Raw genomic sequence first — 27,499 nt, 5'->3', positions numbered from 1 at the left:
CGGTGTTCAGTGGTTAGTGCGTTGACCTCACAGTGCAGAGGTACTGGGTTCAATTCTAGCTCCAGCCTCCTTGTGTGGAGTTTGCATGTTCTCCCCGGGCCTGCATGGGTTTTCTCCGGGTACTCCGGTTTCCTCCCATATTCCAAAAAACGGAATCATCAGTTGATATTTGATTTACTTGTCTGCCTCTTGCGTGTGCTTTTGCGAACCTGCACTGGCTCTTTAAGTGATTTGGCGTCTTGTATGTGTGACATTGTTGTCCAAAAGCAGGGCACTGGTCACGTTTGGCTGCGTGGGAACCACCGCAATTTCTGCAATTTGAGATTTCCGTCGCCATTTTGTCTTGTTTCTTTTTGACGTTGTGAGTCTTTTTAAATGTGTGGCTGCGCTTTATTTGTACAGTGTCCACACTTGTCGATGCCACGTGTTTTGGAGCAGCTAGCACTTTGCTATGTTGGTCAGTGAGCTCGTTTATTTGACAAATGCGCACTGCTTTGGCAAGTGTCAGCTCAGTTTCTTTGAGAAGTGAACAGCTGATGCTATCACTGTTAATTCCACACACTAATCGGTCTCGGATTAGCTCATCTTGTAATGCTCCAAAATTAGCATAAGCTTCAATCGTTTCCCCTGGCTTTTGTTGTCTCACGTTGAAACTGTGCGTTTCAACGAGAGACAACAAATACCTTGAGGAGTATGTAGGCCTTTGTTTTGGCATTTTTGTCACTGTGTGCTGCGACTATGAATATATCATATTCTTGCTCGAACTTACGCCAGTTCTCAGCGACATTGCCGTCGAAGATGAGAGGATCAGGCCGCCGAAATCCGCCCGCCATTACTGCCTTTTCACGGAGGTAAAATCTCATTATTTTTGCTCACCACCAGCACAGACTGTCTTCATGGACCCTGCAGACTTTTGCAGCATCCCACTTCTGACACCAAGTAGTTTTGATAGGAAGAAACCAGTCCGTTTATGTGCTTGAAAGTAGTTTTACTCCAGCAGCACCAAGAACGTGTTACAGGCTTACTCGTGTAGCAAATCAACCATAGAGTTCCCGCGACACCTTGTGGACGGGTGGTATAACAACAGGTTGGAATGGCTGTGTAACAGGGACATTACCAAAACAATAATAAACAGATCTACAATTACTATAGAATTATCTTTGTTGTCAGTATCAGTGCTTTAAAACAGTCAATTAAAAAACAAAGAAGAAATTGTTGCTGGTCCGCAAACAGCATGTACTTGTCTTAACTGGCCCGCGGTTGGGAACCACTGCTGTACAGGGTCATGGCAGGGGGTACTGGAGTCATATAACAGCTGACTTAGGGTGAAAGGCGGACAACTGGTCGCCATGCAGTCTCAGGGCACTACATTGATTTAGATCAGGGGTGTGAAACTCATTTTTGTTATGGGCCACATTTTAGTTACCGTTTCCCTTGGAGGGCCGTTATGACCGAAACCAAATTTAAAAAGTCAATAATAACGGTTTATTCAACTATTTTTTAAGTTACTGTAATGAGGGGGTTGGTTACAAGAAATGCTTACAATATATCTCTTATTTATGACAAAAGAGAATTTTACATTTTGGTAGTGAGCAAGCATCATGGAAGTTGACATGTTTAATTTGCTTTTGCGGGCCGCATAAAATGATGTGGCAGGCCATATCTGGCCCCTGGACCTTGAGTTTGACACCTGTGATTTAGAAATTCAAAATAAACTACAAACAATACATTACTTCATTATTTATATCATGCTTTCACAACAGCTGCAGCTGTAAAAAACTTAGAGACGTGATTTGTACTGACTGCATGAAGATATTCCGTTATCTCCCTGCATGAAGTTATGTCATTGGTGATGAACCAGAAAAACAAGAGCTTTATAGGATTCAGACATCTTTATTGTTTACAATCTCCTCGAACGCTTTGAGGTCGAAACTGGGACAGTCCGAGTGGGATCGTTCCAATTTTCCACCTTCCTTGAATGGAACATATGTCCGTGGCTGCAGATCGGTCCCTTCGACATCATCATCCGGAATTCGGAACATTTGATTTGTCTGTAGAAAACTCGTCAGCGGAAGTTTGTCCTGCAGGGCGGGAAATATCTTGGTCTTCCCCATGTAAACAGCATCCAGTCTGAAGCCGAATAAGATTTGCTACTCATTTATCCATTACATACGTTAGATAAATACACGCCGTTGGACTAATTCAAACTGAAGACTGAGTTTGCGCTTCGTGGTTAACAGGTAAGCGAATTTGAGCGCGTATGAAACGTGAGGCTCATGCTTATTCATTGTAAGCTACAGGCATGTTTTTTTTGGGGTGACCGTTCCAGTTTCAGTTAGATTTTGTTAGGTCATTTTACAACTATTCTTGGTGACAAGGAGAGTTAGTGAAGGCAACAGAGTGTAATTTTAAATACATTGTTTCAAACCAAAAAGGAAAATGTATTTTATTTTCATGGCGATGGTTGTTTTTGCCCCCGGCCGACTTCCTGCTGGCGTCATTTTGATCAGTCAGTCGCCTGAGCGAGGAATTCTTGACCTGTCCTGAATCAATTATCTTACCCTGATTACAGTAGGTTGTTAAATAGCTTGTTTTAGCGTAATATGTAGGCTGCTGAGCGGGAATCGGTAGTTTTGCCGTTTGTCAAGCACTTCCAGTGATTCCTGCCAAGCTTTACTCTCGTCTGTCTCTGTACACAAAGTTTACCATCTTGTTTTGTCACTGAAAATAGTATGTTATCGGCATTACCAACCTAACCTTAACCATAACCCCCATAGTAGGGTTCTCAGGAACATTCAAGTCTTTCACTGCGGTCAGGCGAGCCTCCACTCGCTAAATTTAAATCAAGTCATATACGGCACAGCGATTGTTCATCCTGTGCATTACGGTAATCGGCCGCGAGCGAGCGGCTTTGGCCACCTTCAAAATAAAAGTAGTCCAACTAATTCCAGCACGTCAGTGGTTTGTGTTTAATGTTATACCGTAAAATAAATTATCAGCGGTCAGCCAACGACGAGTTCACGCAGGGAGAACGAGAATGGTCTCAGAATAGCACCAAGAAACGTTCTGAAGTTGAGATAGAACGCAAAGTTAATGTTAACTCTGCATCAATGCTGAAAGAATGAATGAAAATGAATTTTCTATATTCCGGAACCAGACCAGGTCGAGGAACACTAACAAACCCCGGGTATCCAACCACAGTACTTTCAATAAGATCTGATGTCTGATTTAAATTAAAAGGCCTCTAAAATCGGACATTTTGACCTATATACCTGAATGTAAATTTTTTTTTAAAAATTACGTTTTCATTATCCCGCAACCAGATCAGGTCTTCAGAACACTAGGCCACCCCAGGTATCCAACCACGGTACTTTCATTAAGATCTGATGTGACATAAAAAAGGCCTCTGAAATCAGCAATTTTGACCTTTCCACAGGGCACACTGGGCAACCCAAGCTATTGAACCGAAGTATTATCATTAAGATCTGATGTTGCATTTCAATACCATGAAAGGCAGAGGTGCTAAATAAAATAAAGACCAATCTTTTGGTCAAACAACACGCAGGGAGCAGTACAGGGTGTTGTATATGTGGAGGATAACTAATTAAGAGGACAATGGAAGCAACAGCACATCTGCGTTTGAATGTGAAGCTCTCTCCAGAATGTTAACCAACATTGATGTGTGTGCCTTGTAACCAAGGCAACAGCAAGTGGTGAAAAAGAGGTGGACAGTTTTCTTCTTCGATTACCTTCTTTCAAATCCCTGGTTTATGATTTTTGGAAAACGAAATACATTTTTTCCACCTTTCAACTCCAAATATTCAAGCCAACAATGACATTCTACATCAAAGCAAATCAGTAACTGCAGGGCTCGACACTAACTTTTGCTCTGGTAGAGATGGAATTTGTCACACCCTTTTCTGGGGCAGTACAGCATGATCATATTTGCTGATGTAGAGTTATCTCAATTGGTATACTGTAGTTTGGTATGATGTAAACATTGACAGTGACTGAAAATATATTTGCAAAACATTTTTTAACAAGTTTGGTTGTAACAAGCAGTCGCAGGCAAAACAGGTGAGTTTTGTCAGTTATTGTGTGAAGGCTCAGGCCTTCAAACATTATTCCAATACATGATTATTATTATTATTAATATTAATCTTACTACTCCCACGTTTTTGGGAGTATAACATAATTCATCTCATTCACTTCATTGCAATTTCAATATATTCCAAATTTTCATGCCCTGGTGGCTTTGTAGCGACGCCACTCGAGTGAAGCGCAATGTTGCTTCAACCCGGGTTCGTTCAACTTCCATGTCAATTTTAAGTTTAGCATATTCAGCTCTTTAGCGTGCAGCCTCTGCCTTTGCCCGTGCAGCTGCTGCAACCTGGCTTGAATTGGACTTGAAAGAGCGCTTTGGAGATGATGGCTTGAAGCACTTGAAGACCCACACACAAAAGCTTCCATTTTTTATTCCAAAACTTTGGTAAAAATCGTGAGATTTTGCCAAAACTTAAAAATATTAACCCCAACGCCTGTTGTCAAGCCCGAGTCGACGGGGTCTAGGGCGCGCCACGACTGAGTAATTCCGTGCATTCAGGAACGAGCAGCGATCAAAGTGTGTCTCAGTTCCCGTTTTAGCTTTACGAGCTGACCTCGCTACTTTTGCCACAGCGCGGCGGCGCTTCAGTGAAGGGAGTGCGTGAACACGGTTGAGGTCAGCCGCTATGTCTGCCAGAAACGTCTTCTCACCACCACCTTGCCCAAATGCAGCCGAACCTCCAACATATTGTTGAAACAACAACAATGACTGGCGATCATAAACCAGTCGAGACTCGGTTAGAATGGCACCAAGCATTGTGAAAAGTAAATAAAGCGAAGTAGTAGTAGCATCGCCACACACACTGGCGCACTGTCTGCCATCTTCATGCCGTTGATTCTCTGGCATACTGTCTATTCTGTTTGCTATGTGCGCGGCAGCAGGTCTCTCTTCGCTGCCTCCTCCTCATCAATACCGATTGTCTTATCATAAACACATCGGCTGCATGGGTATAGCTGGCCAGGAGCTATGTGGAGGCTAACAGCGGTTACACCGTCACAGTGTAAAGTGAGAGCCTTCGATGCCACGAGCACAAGTCTCTTAGCCTCTCCCAGAAGGCAGTGCTGATGAATGTTAATGACTGTATACGGTTTTATATTTAAAGATAAAGTAAATACACGTACTGCTGTCATCTTTGTCTCAAATTTGTTAAGTATAATATGATTTATATAATTTAATATTTTAAACATGCTGGTACCCACGTACACGAAAATTCCTAGGGGGCAGCAAACCCTCCTTCGAGGTTTTTCACTTATCGCGGCAGCGTCCCGGCCCCCCATTAACCTTGATAAGTGAGGGATCACAGTGTGTGTGTGTGTGTGTGTGTGTGTGCGCGTGTGTGTGTGTGAGATTTTTTTATTTTCAGGCATATGACAGGTAAATCGTGTCATATGTTATTTGTTCGATTTAAGGAATGATAAAAATGATGTTTGTATCGTGATCGATGGAGGTGGGACACCAGCTCTGCATCGGCTTGGGCTACCCCTGAATTTGACCCATAAGTTTTATTTGTTCAATGTCTGTAACAATCACTGTTCTGGGCATGACAAGGTTGGGGTCTGGAGCTCCTGAAACAGGCTATGGTTTTTGCACTGCCACTGATGGAAAAAAAAGGGTATTACTTGATGCAATGTGTGACCAATCCATAACCACTGCATTGAACAATTCGACACAGATACAGTACAAGTATCATTAAACCCCTAGTTCTTTTTACTGCAAGTGTATTTTTAGGAAATGTGAGCATTTACGAACTGTTGTTCACAAAGTTTATTGTTATTGCTCATATTTATTGAATGCTCTCATCTTTTCCTTTAGTAATTTGAACCTCCTTTTGTATGTAACACAGAATCATGCAAGCATTTTTGAAAGGAACAACTGTTCAGACAACTCGACCCCTGAAGGACAAGTGTGCTTCATCAGGTTCCAGCATGAAGAAGAAAGCCAAGCTTATTCCCTGGGTTGAAAAATAGTATGTATCAACGACATAATTAAATTTGTCAAAGTAGAGTATCTTCCTCTCATTTACCTTGAAGCAACCACAGGCTCATGTCTCAATCTTCTGGAACAGTAGATTTTTGGAACAGTGTTCTGAATGTTTTAACAGCAGTATGCAGAATGCTTCATGGATATTTTCTGGCTCTCCATTTTATCGTAGTAGACCGAAATGCGTTGACGAAGTCGCCTTTCAGGAAGAAGCCACAGCAGTACTCAAGAAATCACTGGAAGGAGCAGATGTAAGTTTAGTCTTTCATCATGATACAGTCACTGCTAAGCCTCACATACTTGTGAAAAGGATATTGTGGTGCTGATCAGAAAAAAAAAATCAAATGACGTCCAATGCTGTTTGCGCTGTATATTTTATAGCCATTGCAGTGCCAGCCTTTATGGGTCCAAAGCAGAATATATATATTATATGTGTGTGTGTATATCTATCTATCTATATATATATGTATATATATATATATATATATATATTATTCCTATATATATATATACACACATATATATATATATATACACACACAAATATATATGTGTGTGTATATATATATGTATATATGTGTATGTGTATATATGTGTATACATATATATATATATTAGAGCTGTCAAACGATTAAAATATTTAATCTAATTAAAAACACAACTGTCATAATTAACTCAAATTAACTGAAAATTAATCGTAATTACTCATGCATTTTTGATCGTTTCTGAATTTCCTTTTATTTTTTTGGTCCTATTTTTCCCCATTTTAATGCTCTCATCAACATGGAATCATGAATCAGTTTTCTATGTGCAAAATGCAAATATTTACTGAAATAACAGTTTCGATTTTCAATTTTACATGAACATTTTTCATTAGCAGCAGTTAGTCACACATAATCTCTCACACAATATTACTGTCCATCAACAACAGTGAAAAAACTATTTTGTCACACGACAGCTTGCTTTAACAGCTCTTTTTATGGAATCAAAACAGAGCAATATAAAATTATAAAGTGCACATCTAAGGTAAACTAGTACTCAGCCGATAGTGGATTTAAGCCATGGTTGCATACTTCATTTTTCTCAAGTTTGATTTGAACACAGCAGTCAGGCTATGTTGATTCTGTTGGTCCTTCTTGCGCGGGAGTCTCTCGATAGTTTTGTGTGGACATCATTTCGGATGACTACACTTGGTTCGATGACAACACTGGAGATGTTTTATTTTCAGTGTGGTCGCTACCACTGCACCGCTGAACTCTTGACGTGCCTCAGCGCACCGTCGCTGTCAGACGAACACAAAGAAGCTCCACCCCCATTATTTATATGGACACGGAACACGGTCACCTTCCACACAAAATAGTTCCAAACAAGTAGCAATCGTGTCAGTGGCATACATTGAACTCAACAGAATGCCTGCTCTTTATTCACCAGAGGCTCATCAACCTAGTCTCTTATTTCTCTCCCGAAACAGTGTCTTCTCCCGCTTGGTGTACCTTAGCCTTCTCCGCTCTGTACAATTTCTGTTCATCGCTTGTAATGGAGGCTCTCGCTGGCAATCCGTGGTGGAGTCGTTAGACGCAATGCAAATGATTTCATCTTGAGTCTGGCTGTGGACAATGTTGACAGGCTTGCATGCAGTAGCCATACATTTAGCTGTGGCTTCAGCAAATTTGTTCTTCGTCGTGTTATCCATTTTCTTCGCTTTGAAATGATCCATAGCTGTCTGTGCAGCGCCGCTTGTTTTGTTTCTGGTTTATTTATAGAGCAACGTAACATCCACTGTGACGTGTGCCCTGTTAATCTCGCGAGAAAAAATTTAATCCTGTGAAAATTAAATTAAATTAATGCCGATAATAACGCGCTAAACTGACAGCTCTTATATATGTATATGTGTATATGTGTATATATATATATATATATATATATATATATACTGTATGTGTATGTATGTAAGTATGTATATATATATATATATATATATATACATATATATATAGTTTACCGAAACATCTGTGCGGAGTATGGACTGGAAACCCCAAGGCCAAAATGGGAAACACCTCCGAAGGTGGTGGAGAATGACAGAGCGAAGATCCTGTGGGACTTCCAGATCCAGACTGACAAGATGGTAATGGCGAACCAACCAGATATCGTGATCATAGATAAAGGGCAGAGGAAAGCCGTTGTAGTGGATGTCGCGGTCCCAAGTGATGGAAACATCAGAAAGAAGGAACACGAGAAACTCGAGAAATACCAAGGGCTCAGAGAGGAGCTGGAGAGAGCCTGGAAGGTAAAGGTGACAGTCATGCCTGTGGTGGTCGGAGCACTTGGGGCAGTGACCCCCAAACTTGAAGAGTGGTTGCAACAGATCCCAGGAACAACATCGGACATCTTAGTCCAGAAATGTGCAGTGCTGGGAACAGCAAGGATACTGCGCAGAACCCTCAAGCTTCCTGGCCTCTGGTAGAGGACCCGAGCTGAATGAGGGACGGACACCACCCGAGGGGTGAGACGAGGATTTATTTTATATATATATATATATATATATATATATATGTACTGTATATCGAAAAACTTATTTAGTTCAACTGCTCCAACTCCTTTCTGCCACCGAGGTTGTGCATCCCGGGTGTGTGAGTGTGTAAACCCGCTCGTCGTAGATGGCACCAACAAAATGGACATATTGCTTCAACGGCAGCAGCGTGGAGTTGGTTTTGCAGTATCCTTTTTTTGGATTTTTCCCGACCTGGTCAGCTGTTTTTTAAACACATCTCAAGGAAGCAGTTGACAGCTCAGACTAAGGCTGAAGTGACGGCCGAAACTGTTAGCTCTGGAAAAGTTTTGGGTTTTTTTGTTCACAAAAAAAAAAAAAAGAAAGGCCATTGTTGAATAAAAAAGAAACCTTCGACCGATTGAAACAAATAAGACAAGATGAACATCATAGTGCTACATATCACCATGTTTTTCAAGCTTGTTCGAGTCAAGTGAGAGCCTCCTTCTACACCACCAACAGAAGCCTCTTCACCTCCCTCAGAAAGCAATGTTGATGAATGTTAAGTGAGACTGTGACCACCAAGATGCATTTCGTGTTGCCCACTTAATGCGTACCTTTATGTATGTGTATACTGTAGCTCTGAAGAGTTGTACACTTCAAAATCGTACACCAATATGCCCATTATGCTTGTGTTGCAAATTTAGCTTCCAAACTTGCTCTTCTATGGTCCACCTGGAACAGGAAAGACCTCTACCATATTAGCTGCTGCGAGAGAACTTTATGGGTGAGTGTGACATTTAATCTTGCTTACAGCGGTATAAACTAGCATTCCAGTTAGTTGGGTCTAGGAACCAACTATTTTGTATTGACTGTCATTTTTATCCTGATCTGTTTTCTCTCTCCTCCATCCAGCCCAGAGCTATACAAGCAGAGGGTGCTTGAGCTCAATGCTTCAGATGAAAGGGGCATTCAGGTCATCAGGGAGAAGGTCAAAAACTTTGCTCAGCTCACTGTTGCAGGGACTCGGTCAGAGTGAGGATGATTTCATAATTTCTCACATCCTGAGTGTAAATTGTAAAAAACAAAACATCTTATTGACCTTCTTCTCAACAATTATTTGAGATTGCCTTTCCCTGTAAAGTTCAACAAGCCTGATGTGTGCTGCCTTTGTAGTGGGAAGCCATGTCCTCCTTTTAAGATCATCATCCTGGATGAAGCTGACTCCATGACTGCACCAGCTCAGGCTGCGCTCAGAAGGACAATGGAAAAGGAGTCCCGCACCACACGTTTCTGTCTCATTTGTAATTACATCAGCAGGTGAGCACACACGTTACCACAGTGAAACAAAAACGCAAAATCCATTTTCATGTGTTTACCTGTGTATTCTGTAGGATCATTGAGCCCTTAACGTCCAGATGTTCCAAGTTTCGTTTTAACCCCCTTGCTGACCAGGTACAAGAAAAGCGCCTGCTAGAGATCTGTGAGAAGGAGAAACTCAAATACACAATCGAGGTAATAGTGCCAATGCAAGCTGAGCAACCTGTAATGAATTTATCTTTCTTATTGCATATTAACTTTTGCTTTGACCTGTTACAAATAATTGAAAATAAATCCTCAGGGAGAAAAATCCATGGAAAAAAACAGTTACAACCCGATTATGTAATTAAGCACACCGTTGGATGCTATTACATTAAAGAGGGATTTGGCTGTTTGAAAACTGCTCGCAAGATTTGGAATGCAGCTTCACTTCATTGTTCCTGCCCTGCCTCCAGAGTCGCTGACCAAAGTCATGCCCCTCACTTACAGTATGTGCACAAGCCATGCACTGTATGTAACATATGTGACTGGCTCCGTCCTAATGGTCCAAAAAATTGTAAATTGAGTCATACATGATCCGTTCCAGCAGGCTGTTCGAAAAGCGATTTGTTCGAAATCTGAAACTATTTCATTAGCCCATTATTAGGGACTAATACACTATGCAGTAATAACAATTACAAGCCCCAATGAATGCAGATGATGAGATTGGGAGGCCAGCCCCAATGAATGAAATGCTGAGCGAGGCAGCAACTGACCTGAAAGCTAAGATCATGGCGAGAATGAAAGCTGGGCAACCTAGAAACCGATTACAACGGCTATGTGAAGTACCACATGAAAGTCTCATGGAAAGTGTGAATGCTGCACTGAGGGCGATCCCTACCGTAACGATCACGGAAACCAATGAGCTGATATACGCTTCAGCATCAGTGATCCTAGAAATGCTTGGCTATAAGAGCAACCATGGAAGCCATGAGATACGTTACCCACCATGGAAAAGACGGTTAGAGGCTAAGATCAAGGCGGCTCGGAAAGATGTGAGTCAATTGACGGAGGCCCAGAGAGGTGTGATGAAAAGGCCGATACCCGAGAGGGACATCCAGATGACCATACCTGAAGCACTCGAAACTGCCAAACAATGGCTCCAAGCCTTGTCCAGCCGCCTAAAGCGGTACACGAAAGAGAATGAGGCCAGGCGAATAAACAGGGTGTTCGCAACACAACCTGCGAAAGTGTACGCTCAGTGGCAGGGTCCTAACAACAGAGCTTACCCGCTTATCGCTCCGATTCTTTTCCCCCGTGACGTGGTTGGACCAGCAGAGCGCACGTGTCCGTGCAGCTGGTCAGGAATGCCGCGTCGCGGTCACCCCCCCCCCCCCCCCTTCCCATTCATCCTCCCCCTTATTACATGTTATGTCTTGTGACTTGTAACTGTCATATGCTTATTTATGTGCTAGGGTCTTTTTTATCCTGGACTTAAATTATCCTCAGAAGAGGATAGTTCGAGCGTGTTTTTTTTCTCCTCTCCCTACCCAGCGTTTTCCTTTCTGAATTCTGACTGTAATTTCCCCATTGCGGGACAAATAAAGGGATATCTTATCTTATCTTATCTTATCTTACCCACCAAGACTGGAAACAGAAAGGTACTGGAAAGGCATATGGGAGAAGGAGGTTGCCCATAACAGCAGTGCACAATGGCTGGTGACCCTGAGAGAGGAGCACAGCAACCTCCCTGAACAGAACCCATTTACCATAACAGTGGCAGACATACAGGAAAGAGTCTCAGATATGAAGAACTGGACAGCACCAGGCCCGGACATGGTCCACACCTACTGGCTAAAGAAACTCACAGCACTCCATGAGCGCCTAGCAGCACAAATGAACCAGCTGCTGAGGGATGGGACTCACCCAGGATGGCTAACCGAAGGGCGAACGATCCTGATCATGAAGGATCCCTCAAAGGGCGCAGTCCCATCCAACTATCGGCCAATAACCTGTCTCTCCACAACATGGAAGCTCATGTCAGGCATCATTGCGGCTAAGATAAGTGGACACATGGATCAATACATGAGCGAAGCACAGAAGGGCATTGGTAGAGATACCAGAGGAGCCAAACACCAGCTCCTGGTTGACAGAACAGTCGCACAAGACTGCAGGTCCCGACGTACCAACCTGTGCACAGCCTGGATTGATTACAAGAAAGCCTATGACTCGATGCCACACACATGGATCACTGAATGCTTGGAGTTGTATAAGGTCAACAGGACCCTAAGAGCCTTCGTTGCGAACTCGATGAGGATGTAGAAAACCACACTTGAAACCAATGGCAAGCCACTTACCCAAGTGTCCATCAAATGTGGCATATACCAAGGTGATGCACTCTCCGCACTGCTGTTCTGCATTGGACTGAACCCCCTCAGCAAAGTAATCACCAAGACAGGCTATGGATAATGCCTCAGAAATGGAGCTACGATCAGTCACCTCCTCTACATGGATGACATAAAGCTGTATGCTAAGAGCGAAAGGGACATAGACTCCCTGATCCACACAACCAGGATCTACAGCAGCGACATCGGGATGTCATTCGGTCTTAAAAAATGTAGTCGGATGGTGACGAAGAGAGGAAAGGTAGTCCGCACTGAAGGGGTCTCACTCCCTGAAGGAACAATAGCAGACATTGAGGACAGCTACAAGTACCTCTGTATACCACAAGCCAATGGCAACCTCGAACTGGCAACAAGGAAAGCGGCTACGGCCAAATACCTCCAGCGAGTGAGGCAAGTCCTAAGAAGCCAGCTTAATGGCAAGAATAAGACCCGGGCAATAAACAGCTATGCCCTGCCAGGGATCAGATACCCTGCAGGAATAATAAGGTGGCCAAAGGAAGAGATTCAGACCACAGACGTTAAGACCCGAAAGCTCCTCACCATGCATGGAGGGTTCCATCCCAAATCCAGCACCCTGAGGCTGTACGGACTAGTGAGTGTGAGAGCCACTGTCCAGGATGAAACATCCAAGCTCCATGAATACATCAAGGAGAAGGCTCCAACGGATGACGTACTCAGAGAATGTCTCAGACAATGGGGAACAGACGATGAGGCGCTGGAAGAGGGACCATCATGGGAGGACAAGCCCCTACATGGGATTTACCACCGGACCATAACTGAAGTGGCTGATCTCAAGAAGTCCTGTCAGTGGCTAGAGAGGGCTGGCCTGAAGGACAGCACAGAGGCACTCCGCCTGGCTGCTCAGGAGCAGGCCCTGAGCACCAGAGCCATTGAGGCCCAGATATACCACACCAGACAAGACCCAAGGTGTAGGTTGTGCAAAGAGGGACCTGAGACGATCCAACACATAACTGCAGGGTGTAAGATGCTGGCAGGGAAAGCCTCCATGGAACGCCATAACCAGGTGGCTGGCATAGTCTACCGAAACATCTGTGCGGAGTCTGGACTGGAAACCCCAAGGTGAAAATGGGAAACACCTCCGAAGGTGGTGGAGAATGACAGCGTGAAGATCCTGTGGGACTTCCAGATCCAGACTGACAAGATGGTAAAGGCGAACCAACCAGATATCGTGATCATAGATAAAGGGCAAAGGAAAGCCGTTGTAGTGGATGTAGCGGTCCCAAGTGATGGAAACATCAGAAAGAAGGAACACGAGAAACTCGAGAAATACCAAGGGCTCAGAGAGGAGCTGGAGAGAGCCTGGAAGGTAAAGGTGACAGTCGTGCCTGTGGGGGTCGGAGCACTCGGTCGGGGCAGTGACCCCCAAACTAGATGAGCTGTTGCAACAGATCCCGGGTACAACATCGGACATCTCAGTCCAGAAATGTGCAGTGCTGGGAACAGCAAGGATACTGCGCAGAACCCTCAAGCTTCCTGGCCTCTGGTAGAGGACCCGAGCTGAATGAGGGACGGACACCACCCGAGGGGTGAGACGAGGATTAAAAAAAAAAAAAAAGTATATATATATATATATATATATATATATGATGTATATTAACTAAATTTTAATAAAGTGAATTCAACAAAATGTCAGTATAATAACCCTATGAATGTATCCTTTTAAATAATTTTGTACTCACCATGAATGTGACTGGTTTTCCGTTCTTCACGATTGCTCGCGGAATTATAATCAGCTTGCCGGGTCCAACGTAGCATGGCGCATGTAAAAGTGCCGCTTTCCATTCGACCCTTTCATCGATGGTATTTTGTGATTGCAAATTAGACACACCACAGAACCTGTTCTCTCCACAAAGACGAATCCTTCGGTCCATTCGTCCTGAAGTGTACTATTCTCGTCAACTTTTTTTTTTTTCGTTATCTTATTTGTCGAAGGATTCGCTTTGAGCTAATGACCGAGCGGGCTGATTCATAATGGGGGCGTTTACCTTTTTCCCCAGCAACGGCCAACGTAGGCCAGTATCATCCAATTAAAACTGCTCCTGCTGCCAACTGCAGGCCTGAACAGGACATTAGCAGTTAAAAATCGATGGATGGATAGAACAAGCGAGAATATTTAGTTTTATCTGCGAGCCAGATACAATCATCAAAAGAGCCACCACACCTGGCTCACGAGCCATAGGTTCCCGAGCCCTATTCTAGTGGATGCATAGTGCAACCGCAGCCACTATTGTAGGCGCCTTATAATGCAGTGCTCTCTAAATATGAAAACACTTTTAAAATGGGCCATTCATTGAATGTGCACCTTATATTCTGAAGCGCCTTATAGTGCAGAAAATACGGTAAATGTTCCCATAACCAACCCTACTATCACATTTCTCACACTTGTAATGATAAGCACCTCCCTTTGTAATAATCAAACTCATATTGGTCAGAATATGATCAAGGGCAAAACTCTTCAACATATTCCCAGAAAAGCTGTTTCTAGATCTAGTCAAACCTCGGTTTTCATCCACAATCCGTTCCAGAAGGCTGTTCAAAAACCGAAACCACGCTCTTTAAAAAAAAAAAAAGCGCCACCGCCGAGGCCTTTTCGACGCTTGTCATGTGAAAGCCCTGGAGCCGCATTGAACCAGCCAAAGAGCCGCATGCGGCTCGCGAGCCGCCGGTTGGCCACCCCAGCATTGATCAATACCCAGTAATTACAATCTCCCATGGCCCTGACATAATTTGAGTTGGAGCCCCTTGATTTAAATTGTGACAATTTTTTTCATGTTGCCTGTGCTGTGGTCTCATGTTTTTTTTTCTTTTTTTAATGTGTCTTTCCCATCAAGAGTATATTAGCACTGGTGAAGGTGTCAGAGGGAGACCTGCGGAAAGCCATCACCTTCCTTCAGAGTGCTGCACGCCTCAATGTCAACAATGAGATTACAGAACTTGACGTCATCGAAATAGCTGGGGTAAGATCAGATTTTTAGCTCTTTTTGCTCTTGTGATGGCTCAATGTAAGTGTTTCAGCCCACAATGTTTTGTGGACGTAAATTATTTTGTCCCAACCTCTTCTTGTTAGCCAGAGTTGTTGTGTACGACAGCATCATCATGCCATGTGAGTGTCTGTTCTACACGGCGGGAGCAATTGCTTGAAAGAAATGCAACAAACTTAATTTTAAAACATTGGAGAATTATTTTTTTTCAATTAAAAATTGTAAAGACAAAAAGTCCACAAGCATCCTCATTCACATCATTTTCACTTGGATTTTCACATTGTGATACATGTTCACATTCATGACAGATTTGGAATAATACAACATGAACGCAAAGACTTTAATGATCTTGTTTATACACAATAGGTCATAAAATCTGTGTCTGTTCAGTCTGTTAAGTGGGTTGCCTGCAGGATTTAGCAACACAACTCCTATGTGTTGTGTTATTTTGATTTCAAAATGGCGCCGCGAGAGTGACTGCCTTTCCAGCAGCTCCTATATTTTGTTGTTCTACTTCTTCCTTTCATAACTTTGCTGCTGTGAATTGGGAATTTGTCCATTGCGAGACTAATAAAGGTTTTCTTATAGGACACAGATAGTCGTGCAATTTTCACCAATTTTCTGCATACACTTTGTTGTCTGAAGCAGTTATAGATGAAAGAGGAGAGGATCAAATTGTCCTTTCACCAGTGGGTGAGAGACGTCATGCTGAAAATGTGCACACGTCTGCTACAAGCTAAGTTTTGAAAGCAAACACGAAGCTGTAGCGTCCATTGATCTCTCCGCTGAACAAAGCGGGGCTGTGAAAAATGCTGCCCATTCCAGGCGCAAGACACAAGTGCCCCAGGACTGTCCAGCAACGACAGTCAAATGGCGCCGACATTCTTCCCAGTCAAAAACAGTGCTGGTATGCTCATACTGCCGAGAAGGCGCAACCACCGAGCACAGAGTCTCCTCCTTGATGAATGTCGTGGCCAAAAAATGCTGAAAAAAGTCCACATCAGGTCCACACGACGTAACAACAAACACAAAGTGACAAAACAAACACAAAAAACAACAAAAAAAGCAAGGCTCATGAGAGCACTTGCTGATGACTTCCTACTCGGGCGCCATCTTGACTTCAAAGATTTACTGTTTCCTACTGGGAACACTGTCAGCTTTCTATCCAACCAGTCCCATTGAAACATGTTTTTCAGATCCGCATCTATCTGACGCACTCAAGCTTCGTCGCGAGTCTCAATAACATTCGGCATTCGCGAGAAAGGGGTTTAGGAAGGCGAACACGGATTGGTTGTGATTTGGATTTGCTGATATAGCGACCAATCACAACAAGTAAGACATTTGTTTTAGCCCATATAGGAAGTAACGACAAACTAGTGCTTCGCGATAAAAAACGGGATTCAAAATGGATGCTTGCAAACGTTACTTGTAAAAATTACGAGCCCCGAATCTGCCAAAGACAAGTCCGGAATAAGCGGAAAAATCTCATCCCTGATATTAAAATCAGGGATATATCCTTAGGAGGATATGATCATATCTCAGCCTGATTTCCACAAGAAAGGTTGAAAAATCGCTGAAAAAGTCTTTGTTGTATTTCGGGGTACGGTAAATGACAGCGCAGAGCACCGGGAAAACACGACCGACTTCAAAGAGGGTAGCTTCAAAGCTGGTGGTTGATGTGGTGAATGTGCACCATTTACATTTGAAATTGTTCTTAAAGATACTCACCGTTCCTCCAACGCGGCCTGAGGTCCTCGGGGTATCCAGGAATGCACAGTCAGGTGGCAACAATTTAAGTAAAGCGTTGTACTCACCAGTACCTGCCCAAGTCTCCGTCAGACACAGGAAATCCAAGTCATTGGAAAGGAAATACTCCCTCAGAATATGGGTCTTGTTCGTCAGCGACCGGGCGTTTAACAACGCGATCCTTGTGGGAGTAGCAACGGGAGGGATTGCCTCCTCCGATCGCCGAACCCGAGGGAATTCCCTCAATTTTTTGTGCCATGACTATCTATAATTCATTCATAGTGTATCTACCCCGGTCAAGGATGACGCCTCGTACTGATGTCCAAAAACGTTTACTCGTGAAACACCGTGAAAACTAAAACATATTTCACACAACAATCAAAATTAAATATCTTGAACAGGACATTAAATAAATAAACACAAAATGACATACCGTGTGCACCTTGGTAAACTGAAAGTAGATCAAATTACAGTAAATCACATAGACCACACGGTATCGTAGTTCTGTCTCTCTCTTTCTCTCTCTCTCTCAAGTTGTCTTCTCGATCTTTCTCTCATTCCTCGCTATCCACGGCACGTGACCCGGAAGTGATTCTTATCAAAACATTCCAAATAACCTATTCAGAGGATTCAAAGAAAAAACATATATGAAAGTTCACATAGAAATACAAAATACTTTGCAAAACAACAAGCCTAAAATAAATTGTATTTTCGTTGTCATGGCAACCAACAACTCAGTCTTGGCGCCAGTTACACTCCCACCAAATTACTGTTGGAGTAACATTTGTAAATGAAAAATTACTTTACACCCTTGAAAATAATCAACAGTAATTTCACCCTTGTTCTGATGTGTCTTTAAGAAACGAGACAAATTTAATGTCATTCAAACAAACAATGGAATTTACATATTCTAAAAAATTGGCCTATTCTAGATTGAATATTTGACACCTTAACTTAGAAATATGTCTGATCAGCATCTGATGCTTTCTCCCTAGTTACCTTTAACTAGAACCACTAACTTCTGTACGGCTCTTTGAACGACGGAAGGCTTTTCGTTCTCCTATGTAAAGTTACTTTTCTCACTTGTCTGTCTTCATCTTGACAGTCATAACGGAGGGTCTTGAATTTAAAATTTGCTTGAAGACTCAGTTTATTTTGTTTTGTTTCGTTTTCTGTGTCAATGTAGTGCCACTGATTTGCATCACTATTTTCTTGAATTCTCTGGGTCCGACTTGCGACAAAAACATGGAATCGCTTGGCTTCATTTTTAATATACTCTAGAACCACTCTCGCTTTGCCAATCGTGTCTGGTATAAAACATCTTGGACTCTCACTTTTATCGAGGTTCTCCAAATCCTTTCGCCAAGTCTCCCACCTTAACTTTAAGTCCATAGGTAGTGGATTGTCCCATCCTGTACCACCCTCACGCATCTCTTGTCGTATCCACTTTCCATCAAAGATGAATGGGGCTAGAAAACCAAGAGGGTCATACGAAGAGGCTACAACGGAAAGAGTCTCTCTTTGTGTCGGGGGTCTTTTGTTCTTGATGGAGAAACTGTCACCTTTGATCTTCCAACTTTTTTCATGCGCTCTTTGCACTGGTAAGTCATCAGGCCTGACATCATCATTCTTTGCGTCCTCAGCACATTCTGCTACATCGATTGAATTGAGCATTTCTAGATTGTTGGAAAGGAATTTGTGGAACTGTATGTTTCCTTTTGCACACGGAGGTTGGGCTTCTTTCATAAGATCTTTCACCTCCGCAACTGACTCCACGCTTATGAGTCTGTCATCAACACAGAAATTCTTATTCATGAAACTAGCTGCATTGGGGAACTGTTTCTCATTATGGATGGCAAGACATTCCATGGCATCGTTGGCACAGCCAAGGGAAGTTGACACTCCAAATAAGTGCACCTCCTTCCGGTATTCTACGAATTTCGAGTTGGAGTCTACGTTCTCTGCATCATCATCTTTCAAAGCACTCTCCATAAACTTCAGACAGTCACTTCTGAACTTGTCATCTCTGTCCAGCTTTCTTTTAAATCGTTTCTGTCGTGCCAAAGCCAGCACTTTGTTGTCTGGGAGGTGAGGTTGTGCTTTGAAAGGAACAGGCATTTCACAATGGCCGCGCTCATTTTGTTGGAGGCCTCCTTTTAAGACTTGCTGAAAGAGAATGTCATCTTGAGTTATACCTATTTTCCCTGCTTTCATGTCTGCAGGATCAGACTTCAGAACTTCAATGATGGCTGATGGTGTTTTGGGTGGTAACTCTTTGACAGATACTCGAAGACAAAGACTTGTCACATCTCCTGCATTTACACATTGTGCTGCTCTTCCTACAATACTCCAGCCGAGATCAGTTCTGACAGCATAAGGCTCATAGTCACCTCCAGTAATGACCTCTCTTGGAATCAAGGCTCTGGAGCAGTCATAACCGATCAATAGTCCAACACTACAATCCATCGGTGGGTGCATCTCTTGTGTTATATCAACCAGATGTTTCCATGAAGTGGCTGTTTTGCGGGTAGGAATATGTTTGCGGTCAAAGGGAATGAAGTCTCTTGTGTAGGCTGGAGGTAGGTCAATGGAAATATTTGAGGAAAATCCTCTTACTTTAAGTCCACAAACTCTTTCGCTCTTTATCACTGAGTCTTTTCCCATCATCGTGGAGAGTTTCAGTTTAACTGGGTCCATGTCTACCTTAAGCTTTGCACATAATTCTTGATCGACAAACGTGTGGTTGCTTTGTGTGTCCAAGAGCGCATATGCTAGGACCTCCGTATCAGTTGCATTAGGTGCTGAGATCCAGACGGGCACAATCATTGATGTACTCCTACCATCACTTCCATTGACGCAACAAGATAGTGAGCATGTACTTTCTTCCGTGGTGTTTTGTGCTGAGGCTGTCTCCGTTGGAGAACGATCTTCATGTAATGCGGTTGGATGACTCTTTCGGCATACTCCACACATGGCTCTATTTTTACATTCCTTAGAATTGTGACCTGTTCTCAAGCATGCAAAACATAGCTTGTTTTCATAGATTCATTCATTCATTCATTCATTCATCTTCCGAACCGCTTGATCCCCACTAGGGTCGCGGGGGGTGCTGGAGCCTATCCCAGCTGTCTTCGGGCAGTAGGCGGGGGACACCCCGAACTGGTTGCCAGCCAATCGCAGGGCACACAGAGACAAACAACTGTTTTCATAGATGTATTTTCTTTTTTCCTCTAAACTCATTTCCATAAGCCTCTTACATTTATGTAGAGAGTGTTCTCCTCCACAGCATATACATATGCCTGGATTTTCGGCATCTCGTAAATTGTTTTCATTGGGGTCTTGATCGGCTGTAGAGATTTGCGAATCTGGGATCCTCACCTTTGTAGCAAATGTGTTTGCTTTTAGGTGCCAACCTCCCTTTACTGTCATCTCGGTAGCTTGTCTTAAGGCGTATAGAGACGACACTGGATTGCAAGCTATGCGTGCCTCTTTTGATATAAATGACGCAAAGTTATGGAAACTTGGATAGTCTTTACCTTCATCTAGCTGCTCTGTGACATGACGGTTCCACCTGGATGTCACCCAATCTGGTAATTTCACCAGCATTTTCTGGTTCTCCTCACAGTCATTCAAAACTTGCAGACCCTTTATGTGAGGCATAGCATTACTACAAGTTTGGAGGAAATCGCTGAATTCTCTCAATTTAATATATTCCTTCCCACCAATCTTTGGCCATCCGTTGAGTTTTTCTCTGAAAGCCCTCTGCACAATGAAGGAATTACCATATCTGGTGTTGAGTCGATCCCATGCTTGCTGATAGGCTTCTTCATCTCTTCTATAAAAACTGCCTTCAAGAGAAGATTTTGCCTCCCCTGCTATGTACCTTTGTAAATAAAACAATCTATCTGCAGGGTTTGAGCATCGCCTCTCTATCAGAGCTTTGAAGCTTGTACTCCACTCTATAAAGTTTAGAGGATCACCTGAGAATACTGTAGGCTCTGGGTTTGGAAGGCGACTGAGTGCTAATGATTCCTGTAATGTCTGAACCAAGGTTGTCTCATTTTGTACAGTTTGCTGTTCGTGACGTGGGGCATGGTGAGAAGAAGGAAATGCAACATTCTCTTTGGTGTGTACGGGGCTGCTTGTCCCATTCCTTTCCTTAATTTCCTCTTCCTCATATACACCTAACTGTGCCTTAATTACTTCCATGTCTCTCTGATTTTCAAGTTTTTTCAACTGCTGACGTTGAGCTTCAATAGCCTCTTCCATGTTAATCTCAGCTTCCTTCGCAGCCATTTCGGCCCGCTTAACCGAAATGCTTGGTGATTCGGACGGGTGCCCGGAAGGCTTGGCACTGGGTGCTGTAACTATGGAGGCGGTGGAACCATATATGGACCTGGCATATTCATTATCTAGCAGCATGTGTAATTTTGCGTTTTCTGCCACAGCATCAAAATCATCTTCATCTTCTGTTAGACGGATTCTCATTACTTGCAGTAAGTCTGCTGTTGCCGCTACATATGCATCAACTTTTCGGCGTAATTCTTGACTTGGTGTTGTCTGGCTTCGGACACTGTCGTATATTTCTTTTATCTCACCCTCAAGCTTCTCAACTTCATCCATCATGTCGTACATGTCTTGCTCAGGGCACCATTGTTTTAACTTTCTTCGGGTTTCTCTAACATGACTTTTCCATTTCTCATAAGTTACATTCAACTTGCCTTCCTTTTGAATGAACTCTTTCTCTTTTAGTTCCTGCATTTTAGGTGTCAAATGTCTTAAACGAGAGGATTTTCTTATTTTTGCCTCAGCCTCCTTTTCCACATTTTCATGCTCTTGCATCTTATCACACTGACTGTCGCTATTTTGAGACATTTTTGGAGCTTTCAAACTTCAGAACCTGAGTTTTACAGAGCAATAATAACAATGATGCGCTTGTCAAACATTCAACAGATATTTTCACACATTCAAGAACTCACATTCATTAGTTCTCATTTATGATAATCTTCGCATATGTTCTATCCATCTACTTTGTGAGCTACTGGAAGCTGTATAGGCCTTTGCCAACTCTGGTTAATGTCCACCGAAAACTTTAGCTGCTACAGGATGAGAAGCAACGTCGCGCGTTGTAATCTTGCCTTACTGCCGGTTGAGGAGCGACGATGCATGCCGAGGCCTGTAGCTTGCTGCGGGTTGAGTGCGACGACGTTCGAAGTAGCTCGTGGATAGCAGCGTGGCACGCGGGTCGAGTGCGACGACGCTCGATGTAGCTCGTAGCTTGCTACGTGATGTGCGCCGAAGCCGATAGCTTGCCGTGGGGGGAAGCACCTGCGCGCCGAAGCCTCCAGAAGGATGGATGAGGACACGTTTTCACTGTATCTACCCCGGTCAAGGATGACGCCTCGTACTGATGTCCAAAAACGTTTACTCGTGGAACACCGTGAAAACTAAAACATATTTCACACAACAATCAAAATTAAATATCTTGAACAGGACATTAAATAAATAAACACAAAATGACATACCGTGTGCACCTTGGTAAACTGAAAGTAGATCAAATTACAGTAAATCACATAGACCACACGGTATCGTAGTTCTGTCTCTCTCTTTCTCTCTCTCTCAAGTTGTCTTCTCGATCTTTCTCTCATTCCTCGCTATCCACGGCACGTGACCCGGAAGTGATTCTTATCAAAACATTCCAAATAACCTATTCAGAGGATTCAAAGAAAAAACATATATGAAAGTTCACATAGAAATACAAAATACTTTGCAAAACAACAAGCCTAAAATAAATTGTATTTTCGTTGTCATGGCAACCAACAACTCAGTCTTGGCGCCAGTTACACATAGAGTCAGTTCATTTGTGCGTTGCACTAAAATCACTTTTAGAGCTATAGTGCCGTGTTTTTAGACAGCCCAAAACTTACCAGAGTACCACCAATAATCATTTTCCGAGTCACACATCAATGTTACACACTTTATTGTTGCTACCATGAGGAAGAGTCATCACACTTTAACAAAAAGATGAGCATTTATCGACTGCTTGATGTGGAATACACAATTTGCCATAGGAAGTCAAAGAAATAATTTTTCATGGTAAAACTATTATCATCATCATAAAACCTTTAACAGGCAATGTTTTAACATTCTTAGCATGTTCGAATGAATTTATCGACTGCTTGATGTGGAATACACAATTTGCCATAGGAAGTCAAAGAAATAATTTTTCATGGTGAAACTATTATCATCATAAAACCTTTAACAGGCAATGTTTTAACATTCTTAGCATGTTCAAATGAAAAGCATAGTTAGCTGAAATGTAAAAAAGGTTAAACTCTTTCTTTAAAATTATTTTTATTTTGATGATTGAGAGGAGGGCGGAACAGTGAATGACTGGTTGTCACGTCCGCCTCACAGTGCAAAGTTGCAGGGTTCGATTCCGACTATGGCCTTCCTGTGTGGAGTTTGCGTGTTTTCCTTGTGCCTGCGTGAGTTTTGGCCGGGTACTCAGATTTCCTCCCACATTCCAAAACATACGTGGCAGGTTAATGGAACACTAAATTGTCCCAAGGTAGGAGTGTGAGCGCTATGTATGTCCTTCCTGCGATTGGCTGGCAACCAGTTCAGGGTGTCCCCCACCTACTGCCCAAAGACACCTGGGATAGGCTCCAGCACCGCCGCGACCATTGTGAGGAAAAGCGGATCAGAAAATGGATGGATGGATGGATGATTGAGAGGAAAGCCAACCAAAACCAATTCAACCACGTGGGAAAACATACGACCTCTGCACAGAAAGGTCCAAGCCCAGATTCGAATCCATAACCTTTGAGGCAGATTTGATAAGCAATTGCCTTACTGTGTTGCTCACTACTGTCAATCATAGGGGGAAATGTGCGCTCCTTGGCTTTCTTGAGGAATCAAGTCGTGGTGCAAAAGATCAGCTTTATTTAGTAATTTAAATGTTTTTATTTTCATCCATGTTATCAGTGAAGCCCTACAGGGGACACAAGCCAGTGCAAACTGTTGGCCGGGTAAATGCAGGGACATTTTCAAGCAATTATTAGCATTAATCTTAAGAATTGCTTCATGGCTAAGTTAACAATGACCACTATGAGTGTCATTAACCTTCAGGTGCGCCAGGACTGCTCTGTTTGTTTTTGATGATGATTCGACTCTCATGCAAGTAGGCTTATCAGTTCAGACAACAAGGCTTGGTTAGGACTGCACCAGCCAAAGTTGGTGTGGAAACACCTCAACCACGAATTGTATGATTCTTTTGTTGGAATGCAAAATGATAGTGACAGCACTGTCGTAACATAAGGTAACGTTGTGTCATATAAACCTAAGATACAGTCCCACTTGTACCTTTGGATTATTTTGTGACATGTAATGTTTATAAAATTAATAAAAAACATTCTTTTTTCAACCGACACTGAATCAGCTGCAAATCATAATGAAATTGGGACTTTATTAGTATTAAATATGACAGAAACAAAAAAAAAATCTGTCTTTTTAGACTCTACAGATTCAATCCCAGCTATGCACTTATGTTTTTCAAGAGTTAGGGTAAAAAAAAAGGGTCGGAAAATGGCTGGTTGGGTTCAAAATAGTGTAAAATAACTACCGGTAGTTAAGGCATCTGATGCTTAAACCTGACATGAGTTGGTGGTCTTTTAGATTCACAAAGCACTGTAAACTCCAACCGATGCAAACAGAAAATTAATGCAAATATTGTTGGACTCCATTGCAGGTGGTTCCAACCAAGATGATCAATGATTTGCTTCAGGTCTGCTTGAAAGGAAGTTTTGAGAAACAAGAATTTGCCGTCAGGGTAGGTTGTAAAATGTGATAAAGTCATCCAAGGCCTCACTTCACATTTTCTCATGTCAAAACCTTTCTTCGTCAGAGCATGGTGAATGAAGGCTATGCAGCCACACAGATCCTGAGTCAACTTCATGACTGCATCATTGAACAGGACTTGAGTGATGAGCACAAGTCTGTCATCACTGAAAAAATGGCGGTAGGAAGTGAAGAGATGCATTTCTTATTTGTCTTGCTAAACGAGTAAACATTAGCTTTTGTGCAGATTCAAGGAATTTGATAGTCAACACTTTGCCACATGATATGGCACAAAATATGATACCCAAGGTCACAGGGTAGCCCATTGAGTAGTCGGTGTGTGTATGTGTGTGTATATATATACAGTCATACCTCGGTTTTCGACCATAATCCGTTCCAGATGGCTGTTCGAAAACCGAAACCACGCTCTTTTTTAAAAATATACAGTATATATTGAATACGTCTGTTCACAATGGAACGCTACACGAGGAAGCGTCACTTTCTCGTGTAAGAAAGGCGAGAGGAGTCAAGTGGCACATTCAAGTGCGCTCAGTTTGTCCGAGAACCGAATTTCGGTCGTCATCCAAGGCATAAAAACCTCGAAAGTTTTGGTCGAAAACTGATTTGGTCGAGAACAGAGATCTTCGAAAACCGAGGTTTGACTGTAATATATATATATACATATATACAGTAAATGTATAATTAGAGGTGTGTTTTGAGTGTTGTGCCTAATTTGTAAAGAGTTTGCTGACCCCAAAGCAGCTCAAGTATAGCCTCCCATATTAATGCAAAGCACCCAGTCGCGAGTGCAGCCACGGCTAACGTTAGCACCGAAAGCGTTAGCAATATAGCGAGCTAAAGCAAAGCTCTTCGCCAAACGAAACTCGAGCAGAACACTCCGCGTACGGGGCATGAAGTCAGCATAGTTGCTGTGTCCTCAGTAGCCTACCAGAAGTGGTTGATGTTTATTTCAGCACTTTATTTTCTCATAATGAACAGTGTTATTTCTAAATTTTAAATCTAAATCTGATTTAAGGGTCTATTATTTACTTTTTAGTATCTGAAGCAAGTTCAGTGCTGAGTACTTGCATTGCATAGCTTAGAAAAATGTTCTTACTGTTTTTGATATGTTCACCTAAGCACTTTTTATGGACCTGATGTTCTATTTTTATTTTGTAATTATTTGGAGATTTACAAAATAAACAAAACGGTGATATTCACCCTGGTGGTCGAAACTAAAGGTTGTAGGTATGCAGGTAGGACTTAGGACTCGTCTCAACTACAGCAGCAAGTGAATAGCAAGGACTGCATCTGTTCAAGTCTGTTTACAAACAATGAAAACGTTTATAATCCCGCTTTTTTTGTCTTTTGATCTGCCTCAATAATGTAATTAAATATGAAAATAGGGGTTTTCTCAGCACCTTTTAGATTAAATTAAAATATTGATTAATTACATCAATTAATTACAGATCATAGTTAATTAATCTCACAATATTTTGAATCGCCTGACAGCACATATGTATATATATATATATATATATATATACACACACACACACACAGTCAAACCTCGGTTTTCGAACGTCTCTGTTATTGACCAAATCGGATTTCGACCAGAAATGAATTGGGTTGCATTATCAGCTGTAATTTGTATATTATGTTTGGTGCATTTCAGGTGGTGGACAAATGCCTGTCTGATGGTGCCGATGAGTATTTGCAGCTGCTCAGTCTGTGTTCAGCAATTGTGCCGCAAGCACCCCAGAACAACTGAAAATGTCACACTACCAAACAGAATCGTGAAACATTCACGAAGCAAGACCAAGCAAGCGTCAAATTCCATTCAGCTATGTCAGAAGAGTGGCCTGATACTTGACAGTAATATTTGTGTGATGTGATGCTCATTCAATTCCAAACTGTCCAATGATGTCCTTTTCTATGATTGGACAAGCTACAATCATAAATTTTCACGCTTAATTAATTTGAAAAGTAAAATTTTTGTTTTCAGTGTTTAGAGAAGGCAGCTGATCATACAGAATTATGATTTGGGGGAAAAAAAACAAATGAAGCCAATAAAAATTAAGTCAAGGTTCAAACTATTAACTCTCCAAGCAGTGTTTTCGATGCAGTTCAGGCTGAACAGTTGAAACAGGTCTGTCTTGTTATATTAAAACCAGTAAAGTATGACAACTGATGTCTGTATAATAATTGTATATTCTCATTCTTAACCATTCTTGGTATCAAAGTCTGTAGCAGTATCCACCGAACTGCAGCTACCATCAGCGCTCCATCGCCCTGTCCCTGGAAATCACCACCACTTCAGCATCCACAGCTGTGTGGTGCTATATCCATACAAGTTGAAATGTTTATTGTCATATAAAAACAAGTTTTGCACCTTTTTATGTTGTTTGTATTTTTTATGTTTCGCTTATTTACATTTGCAATTTTATTTTTGGGGGGGGTGGTGCAATTTTGTTTTTTATTGGTTTTCTTTGAAAGAACAAACCAAAATCACAACCTGTTTGTCATTCCGTTCAGCAAAAGTACAGGTATTCAAATAAATGATTCAAAGTCAATTGTACATAATTACAGGTAAAAAGTGTTGCTCATATAATCACTTATTCACAATTAACTGATC

The 27,499-nt window shown here is 42.3% G+C and overlaps 2 protein-coding genes across 4 annotated transcripts; one reads left to right on the top strand and one right to left on the bottom strand.

Annotated features, from left to right (window-relative positions):
- The first annotated feature begins 618 nt into the window (after window positions 1–618).
- rfc4 (replication factor C (activator 1) 4) lies at window positions 619–27,261 on the top strand. 3 transcript variants are annotated; one of them, XM_086115455.1, is made up of 11 exons: window positions 619–851; window positions 5,949–6,071; window positions 6,258–6,336; window positions 9,281–9,360; window positions 9,489–9,608; window positions 9,750–9,893; window positions 9,968–10,088; window positions 15,130–15,255; window positions 24,776–24,856; window positions 24,932–25,045; window positions 26,540–27,261. In XM_086115455.1, exons 1-11 carry the CDS (start codon window positions 739–741, stop codon window positions 26,633–26,635), a joined length of 1,197 nt encoding a protein of 398 aa, XP_085971581.1. In that variant the 5' UTR covers window positions 619–738; the 3' UTR covers window positions 26,636–27,261. The 3 variants fall into 3 exon arrangements, with proteins under 3 accessions (XP_085971581.1, XP_085971582.1, XP_085971583.1); XM_086115456.1 differs by lacking the exon at window positions 619–851 and adding an exon at window positions 2,080–2,240; XM_086115457.1 differs by lacking the exon at window positions 619–851 and adding an exon at window positions 2,501–2,571.
- On the bottom strand, window positions 17,342–22,865 carry LOC147202014 (uncharacterized). Its single transcript, XM_086115454.1, has 2 exons — window positions 22,551–22,865; window positions 17,342–22,472 (listed from the first exon to the last, which is right to left on the bottom strand). Exon 2 carries the CDS (start codon window positions 19,996–19,998, stop codon window positions 18,040–18,042), a length of 1,959 nt encoding a protein of 652 aa, XP_085971580.1. The 5' UTR covers window positions 19,999–22,472; window positions 22,551–22,865; the 3' UTR covers window positions 17,342–18,039.
- Window positions 27,262–27,499: the final 238 nt, after the last annotated feature.

This window comes from Hippocampus guttulatus, chromosome 7, assembly GCF_054856545.1.
Source record: "Hippocampus guttulatus isolate MCC_2025c chromosome 7, RoL_Hgut_1.0, whole genome shotgun sequence".
In the NCBI taxonomy this organism is placed as follows: Eukaryota; Metazoa; Chordata; class Actinopteri; order Syngnathiformes; family Syngnathidae; genus Hippocampus; species Hippocampus guttulatus.
Note: the sequence above shows the minus strand (reverse complement) of the source record. Positions and strands in the feature narration are given on the sequence as shown.

What these genes read in the sequence shown, in the direction of transcription:
- rfc4 (XM_086115455.1), top strand. Translation starts at nt 739, where the DNA reads ATGAATATATCATATTCTTGCTCGAACTTACGCCAGTTCTCAGCGACA. An exon ending in GCTGCGAGAGAACTTTATGG is followed by an intron (nt 9,361 to 9,488) that starts GTGAGTGTGACA and finishes TCCTCCATCCAG; the next exon opens with CCCAGAGCTATACAAGCAGA. An exon ending in AACAAGAATTTGCCGTCAGG is followed by an intron (nt 24,857 to 24,931) that starts GTAGGTTGTAAA and finishes TTTCTTCGTCAG; the next exon opens with AGCATGGTGAATGAAGGCTA.
- LOC147202014 (XM_086115454.1), bottom strand. Translation starts at nt 19,998, where the DNA reads ATGTGTGGAGTATGCCGAAAGAGTCATCCAACCGCATTACATGAAGAT.